Source organism: Arachis hypogaea, chromosome 3 (assembly GCF_003086295.3).
Source record: "Arachis hypogaea cultivar Tifrunner chromosome 3, arahy.Tifrunner.gnm2.J5K5, whole genome shotgun sequence".
Taxonomy (NCBI): Eukaryota; Viridiplantae; Streptophyta; class Magnoliopsida; order Fabales; family Fabaceae; genus Arachis; species Arachis hypogaea.
In genome coordinates, this window is record NC_092038.1 from 140,956,614 (window position 1) to 140,965,051 (window position 8,438).

Below are 8,438 nucleotides of genomic sequence, written 5' to 3' on the forward strand. Positions count from 1 at the left end.
TATATGAACCAAAAATATTTATAAAATGGACCTAACATTACTTGAAATAATCATGGAAAATAATCAACTTACCTTACTATCCATGAGAACCATTTTGGATAGAATTTTTCATAACCTTATATATTAATTTTGTTAAATAACTCTCTCTCTCTCTCTCTCTCTCTCTCTATATATATATATATATATATATATATATATATATATATATATTACGGTAGATTTTCTTAATATATATACATATACATAAATAATTCTATACATATACATAAATAAAAAAAATATGTGAATTATATTTTGTTAAACTCTGTGTTACGGTTATTAAAAACATCTAAATCACATATATTAATTATTTTTTTGTTATAATTATTTCGTTTTATATATATGATTATTTTTTATTCTACAATCGCGTAATAATGTTTTTTATATCTATATATATTTTTCAATTCTGACTCCATTCATACGCATATTAACCGTTTTTTCTAATAGTGATGTTTTAATTATTTGTTTTCCTTTTTTTCATGTATCTTTCTTTTTTTAAATAGTGATGTTTAATATTTCTTTTTTTTTTTTAAATACATTTTTCTTAATAATTACATTACTAATCTGAAATATAAAATGAGAAAGAAAATAAACTTAAAAATTAGAAAAAAATTATATTAAAAAATATAAAAATAATATATTCAAAAAGAATAGTCGTAATATATAAATTGAGTCAACAATTTAAATTTCTCTAAAACTAATTTAATCAAATACCAATATTAGAAATAAATTACCTAAATAATATTTAATCTATTCTAGTTCTTAGACACGTATAGATTAGAGTCATTCTCGACTTCTCGTAACGACAACGAACTGAAACAACGTCGTAAGTTCGAACATTTAGAATTTGTGCAAATTCAGACCATTCATTTGTTCTTTGAAAATCTTCTGTATCCCTGATAGAGTTGAATCGAAATTCCTTTTATGGAAAAAGAGTTACGGAGATAGTTTTGATGTGTTGGAGACCAAAATCCGGAAGTCACTATTTATATTTGAGTGTCACACCCATTAAACCCGAAAGACCAAATAAGATAGTGTCTCTAATTTTATTCTCATTTAATTCTAAATCAAAAATAATAATGACTTATTTAATTCAGTATTTATGATAATAAATGAGATGACCATTAATCAAAATAAATAAAAAAAATTAATATAAAACAAAATCATAAAAGAATATTAACAAAATTAAGATAAAAAATAAAAATAAAAAATTACAAATATTTTACCTGAAGTACAAAATAGAGAGAGAAAAGGGATATATAAAATAATAAGATAATAATTTAAATTAATTGAGTTCATTTATTTCATTGCTTTATATATTAAATATTAAATAATTTAATATTTATCTCGATCATATTAAATAATAAATTAGTTATAATTAATTTGGTTTAATGAATCAAACAAAATTTAAAATAATTTGATATTTACTCTAATTAAATTAAATATTTGAATTTATGATTAATGTAATTTAATCAATCAAATAAAATATTAAATAATAAAATATTTATCCTAATCAAATAAAATTATATAATTGATTAGTTATAATTAATACAATTGAATGAATTAAACACATTAAATTAAAAAATAATTTAGTTAATTTGTGTCTTAAGGACACATTTTAAAAATATTTATTTTGCAACAACTTTTATAAAATATTTTTTATAATATTTTTAACATATTGTTTAAAGGCACAGTTATAATAACCCATTAAAAAGTACTTAATTAGTTAATACAAATAATTAATATAATTGATTTAGTTCAATAAATTAAAAAAATACATTTGAAAGGAAGAGATAAAGAGAAAGTAAAATTATAAAAATGTATGTCTATTAAAAAGCAATAAAAAAAATCTTTTTTAGTTTTTTATTTATTAATTATTAATTTATTATAATTAATTTCACAACATTTATACACTTTATTCATGTTATAAATTAATACAATCAATTTATTGATATCAATTATCGATAATTAATTATAATTGATATAACTCATTTCGCTATACTTTCTAAATAAATAATTAAAAATGCACTTCTCAATTTTTTGTTAAAGTAAAATAAAATAAAATATATAAATTGAGTAAATATAAATATGAAAATTATAAATTTTATTAACAACTCAAATAATTAGTACCATAAAATTAAATTTAATGTCTATTTTAAAAATAATTACTGACATTTTATTCTTTTAATTATTAATAATTTAAATAAAATAATACCCTATAACTTATTTTGTTATTTATTTTAAGTAATTACTAACATAGTTGTTAGTAATACCCAAGTGTATATTATCAACATAATTTTATCACGGGTATTTCAATCTTATCGTCATTGCAATTTTCTACCGTCTTACTTTTTTTAATTGTTATTATTAGAATTGTTAAATAATATTAAAAAATTATTTAAAAATAGAAATAGTGATGGCACCTTAAATAATTAATTCAATAGAATTAAATTTAAACGAATAAGATGATTCAATCAATTATACAAATAATAGCATATTTATAAATATTAATATTAAAAATAGTCTCACTAATGTAATTGATCAATACATAATTATATGAAAAAATAACTAATACATAATTGTATAATTTTCAAGATCCTATATAGTTAAATCTAAGGGACAAATAAAAAAATATTTATATGATAATGTCCTAATATTTTAGCATATTATAAATCATATTATAAATTTATATATCATATTATAATTTTAAGTCAACTCCTTAAACACATTATAACATAAATCATCTAAAAAGATACACTAAATTAATGAATATCACATGAGTCATAATATACACTCTAAATTGTCAGGATTTTTCAAATAAAAAGAGCATCAATACAGAAAAATCAATGAATATATATAACTAAAATAAAGAGCAACAAAGAGACACACACAAAAATAAAATAAAATAAAGAGAATCAATAAAAATATTAACATATAAACCACATACACGAACAACGTATATATTAATTGTTTAATATATATATATATATATTGAAGTACACATGACAAAATAGAATATTACAAAACAAAATTATAGCAAGATTATTTAAAAATAACATAAAAATCACACATTTTTTTGTTTATCAGAAGCTAAAATAAAAAAAGTGGTCGCCTAATAATAAGCAATTAAAATAAACAAAAACTTTTAAAAATATAAAAAAAATGAAATGTATAAATAAAGATAAAAGAAACGAAAATTAAATAAATTACAAAAAATGTACCTAAACACGAGAGAGAGGAGGGAGAGAGAGAGAAAAAAAAGCGAATGAGTAAAAAACATTTGATCTCGTATAAATAGAGGGTATTGAGAAAATAAACTAATTAAATTAATTCATATGTTTTGTTATCATATTTATTATTTATTAAATAATTCTATATTTACTCCAATCAAATCAAATAATTAATATAATTAACTAAATTAATTAATTGATATAATTAATTATAATAAATGGTAAAATTTGAATGTCTAATCAAATTAATTAATTGATATAATTAATTAATTATAATTGATTTGCTTTAACAAATTAAATGAAATAAATCAGAAAACACCTTGAGAGCATGTCGCATCAGTTCTGGTATTAAATGCAAAAATTTTTTTTTTATATAATAGAATAGATAGATAATAAAGATATTTTTTTAAATTAGTATAATTGTGCATTATTCATTAAATATTAATTGTAATATTGTAATATAATTATTATAATAAATATATTTTTTTAAAATAAATTTATTTATTTAGAGAAATATAAATTGGTTATTAATAACCGGTGCTATTATCATATAATTATCATATTATTATTATTATTGTTGTTGTTGTTGTTGTTGTTGTTGTTATCATCAATATAATTAAAATGATTAAAAATATTTTCGATTGATAATTGATAAGTAGTTTAATAATGCATTAAATATTGATTTTATATAACTCTAATAAAAAATTTTATATAACTATAGTAAAGATATTTTTCTAAATTAGTATAATATGTATTATTACTTAAATGCTAATTATAGTATAATTATAATAAAGATATTTTTATAAAATAAATTTAGAAGCGAAAATAGTGCATTCATTTTGGCGAAAAAATAGATTCATGAGAAATCGACACTTCACTTCCATTAGTTAGGAGAAAATCTAGTTTTAGTATATTAAGTAGATTTAGAAATATAAATTCTATTATATCTTCCTAAACAAACCTAAACAACTCTACACTAATAGTCCGTGCCATGTCGTATTTTTCAAGACTTATATATAGAATTTTAATAATAATACATGGGTAATTGAAATAGGTTATATACGGGTTTTTCAAGTTATTATTATTATTATTATTATTGTTGTTGGATAATGAATAAGAATTAGAATTATATCAATATTTTTAAAATTAATATAATTAAAATGACTAAAAATATTTAAAATCAACGTGCGTTATTAATATCATAACATTTGATCATTTTATGATTAGAATCAAATATTCTTATCATGATTACCACGACCGGTGTCATTATCATATATTATTATTATTATTATTATTAAAATGATTAAAAGTATTTTTAATTGAAAATTGATAAGTAGTTTAATAATGCATTAAATATTGATTTGATATAATTATAAGGAAGATATATTCCTAAATTAGTATAATTATGTATTATTTATTAAATATTAATTATAATATAATTATAATAAAGATATTTTGTATAAAATAATTTAGAATAAAAAAAAGTGTATTTATTTTGGAGGAAAAACAGAGTCACGAGAGATCGACACCTCACCTTCATTAACCGGAAAAAAACTCAATTTTAGTATATTATTAAGTAGATTTGAATTCCTTTTTAAAAAAAGTAATTTTTTTAAAGAAATTGATCCAAACGGGCCCTTAATTTTTATATTTAAGTTTTTGATAATCCGTGTTAGTGTGCATAACAAAACAAGGCGAGCTTAAAGGAGACTGGTCGTCCTTGGATCATGGCTACTATGTCACTGTCGCTCTTTCATACTTCATTTCTTCACCAAAACCCTTCTCTCTGTTCCAAACGATCCCAATCCCCCCACTTAACCCTCATTCTCCGGAATCAACCCACTTCATCACTCAGTACTTCACTTTCCTCTTCCCTTTTCACTTTTTTCTTTCTTCCCACCTGCAAATGTCAATCCTGATTTTATTTTCTCAATTGTTTACGATAAAAGTTTTGGTTTTTATTGCAGGTTTAAGTGTATCGGCAAAAAGGGAAAATGGGGTGGTTCCAAAAGCCACAGGGGGCGTATTGGAATCGAGTTCGAACTCACCCGTTTCTGCTAAGAACTCCACCAATCCGATTGTTGTGATTGACAACTATGACAGCTTTACCTATAACCTTTGCCAGGTTCATTATTTTCGCCACTTTTGTAGTGTCTTCTTGATGTTTACAATGATTTGTTTTCGATTACTTTCACTGGTTAGCTTGAGGTGATGATATTTAGGTCATTGGCTCACACGAATTGACTGATTAGAAGACTTTTTAGTTTTTAGATGCTCAATTAATGAAATTTATTTAGAATTCAATGTATTTGGATACAATCGAGTCTAAAACTTTGAATACAATGAGTTTTGCAGGTGCAAAATTTCAAAGTGACATATATTTTGGAACTAGAGGGACTAAGACCACTTCAGTTACAATTGTTCACACTAATTTGTAACATTATTTCCACGGTTTAATTTGGAATTTGGGGATTTTACACTAACATTCCATGTTGTATCACAGCTGTGTCTTGTCATTAATCTTAAAATTTTCTTGTATCCTTGTGGTCATGTTATATCATATCTGTCCTCTGTGTTATATCCATGTTCTTGATCCTCTTGAATTGAGGTGGAAACCAACAATGACAAATAGTTTGATGTAGGATTCATATGGATCATTTCTGAACTAAGTTAGTCTAAATTTAATGAAGTAGGGGTGGATTGGTAGTTACAAATTGAATTTCAATTCTGTGTTTCCAATTTTTATTGCCCACTACGGGGATTAGGATGTTGAGGGTTAAAATTGTGAATGGATTGACTGTAAAGACAAAGGAATGAAATGTCGTACTGTTCTATTTCAAACACCACAAATTAATGAGTATGAAAGTATGATTCTAAGGGATTGGTTTGGGTTGCCTACTAAAATCATTATTAGTATGATAACCCTCTAAGCAATGGGGTGTTCCTTTTACCTTTACTCCATCCACTTAACTCCGCTTGGCTGCATGTATGATGAAAATATGCTTCAGGTTGAGTTCCTTTTGCCCTGTTATCTTTTGCTTCATATTAAGATGAGCCCTTTTTCAGAAGAGTCATAAAATTTTTGAATTTTGAAATCCCTCTCTCCGGTTTGAAGCAAAAGGAATTCAACCTGCAGCTAGGGTTTAGGGTTTGAAATTGGAATGAGGATGAAAGCCTTGTGGAGAATTTACTGTTACACTTGTACATCTTTTAACTTTTACTGGTTGTGGTAAAACGGTATTCTAACATTGTGTTTATGATATTTGCAGTATATGGGGGAGTTGGGTTTCCAATTTGACGTGTACCGGAATGATGAGTTGACCGTGGAAGAGTTAAAAAAGTAATATTCTTTCTTCTTCTTTCTTTTTTTTTTTTAATGCTTATGCATGTATACCATATTGATATTCATGCTGCAAGTTGTGGGAGAATAGATATTCATATTCTTAAGGTTCTCAATTTACGCTATGGTCTTTTAAAATAATCTTCTTTTTTATTAGGAAAAATCCTAGAGGAGTGCTAATATCACCTGGTCCAGGTAAGGCTTTTCTTGAATTTTCATTTATTGTCATAGTTTGATGTTTATATATTAGATGAAGAAAATGAATTAATAGAATACAGTCAATACACACATAAGACATATGATACACAATGTTCAACCTTACAGGCACGCCTCAAGATTCTGGAATATCTTTGCAAACTGTACTGGAACTTGGGCCAACTGTTCCTTTGTTTGGTGTATGCATGGGTTTGCAATGCATTGGAGAAGCTTTTGGAGGTGTGTCTTCTAAGATTTCTTCAACCTTTAGCCACCACTGATATATTTGGTGCATATAACTGACAGCAAGATCTCTTTGATAAATTTGTATATTTGTTCACATTACATTTTTTTTGGTGCAAACATGGCTTTTGGTTTCAGCGCAAGCATCCCCTGTAGTTTAATTTCCATCATTTTCATTTCTTCCCTTTTTCTGGACAGTTGAAATAGGATTAAGACATTATGCCTTTAACCTGTGCAGGGAAAATTGTTCGATCTCCTCATGGTGTCATGCATGGGAAAAGTTCTTTGGTGTATTATGATGAAAAAGGAGAAGATGGATTATTTGCCGGATTATCAAAGTAGGGATTCATTGATATTATTTATGAAATTCGATTTTTGTATTCTGATTTGTTTGATTTTTTCTATTTTCTATTTTTGAGTTGTGTCATTAGTTGGCCTTACCGCGCTGTTATTTTCAGTCCTTTCTTAGCTGGTAGATATCACAGCCTTGTGATCGAAAAGGAGAGTTTTCCTCATGAAGAACTTGAGGTGACAGCCTGGACTGAGGATGGTCTTATAATGGCAGCTCGTCACAAGAAGTATAAGCATCTACAGGTAACACCCTATTCCTTATATGGGGATTTCTTTTGATCAGATCAAGAAAAGATTCATCGCCCTTCTCTTAAATTCATGAAAATAGTGTAATCTGGTTTTCAATTTTGATATGGAGTTTAGCTGACAGCTTTTGAAATATTTTGAAATTTCATGGACCTGAATTTAGAGTTTGTAGAGATCTTGGTCATCATCACTTTTGTTTAATATGTGCTTCGTTACTATTTTGATGTCCGAGAAGTCAATTTGGGTATAATACACTACAAAGGTACATAGCATGAGTTAATAAATCAGTACGTCTGTGTAGACACTAAACTGTGCTGCATATTAAAATATAAACTCAATTGAGAATTTGATGTTTGAAAAGGTGAATGTACAAATCAAGAATTTACTCTCTGGCATTGAAGGGGTTATTTTGGTTGTTCATGCTTTTATTAACCGGCAATTCTGTGCTAAAGTTTAAGTTCTTCAAAATTGCAGGGTGTGCAGTTTCATCCAGAGAGCATTATAACAACCGAAGGAAAGGAAATTGTTCGAAACTTTATCAAACTCATTGAGAGAAAGGAGGCTGGTGGTTCATGAAAATGTTTAGTGCTGAATCTTAATGCATTGCAACATTTGTGGTGTGATGACCACATACATCAAAGGGAAAACAGTTTAAGAAATTCATTGGCAAAACTATAAGTTAGGCTGGAGTGAAATTGATTCATTATACTATAAGCGATAAATGTGATTGTTGTAGACCTACAAATTTGGCCTTACTAATAAATATAAAAGTTGTAGAAGCTTGTTGTGATTTA

General features: G+C 25.4%; 1 protein-coding gene across 1 annotated transcript; it reads left to right on the forward strand.

Moving 5' to 3' along the window:
- The first annotated feature begins 4,916 nt into the window (after positions 1–4,916).
- Positions 4,917–8,438, forward strand: LOC112734723 (anthranilate synthase beta subunit 2, chloroplastic). The gene is made up of 8 exons (XM_025784166.3): positions 4,917–5,123; positions 5,237–5,394; positions 6,539–6,609; positions 6,767–6,804; positions 6,934–7,044; positions 7,286–7,385; positions 7,506–7,641; positions 8,119–8,438. Exons 1-8 carry the CDS (start codon positions 4,997–4,999, stop codon positions 8,218–8,220), a joined length of 843 nt encoding a protein of 280 aa, XP_025639951.1. The 5' UTR covers positions 4,917–4,996; the 3' UTR covers positions 8,221–8,438.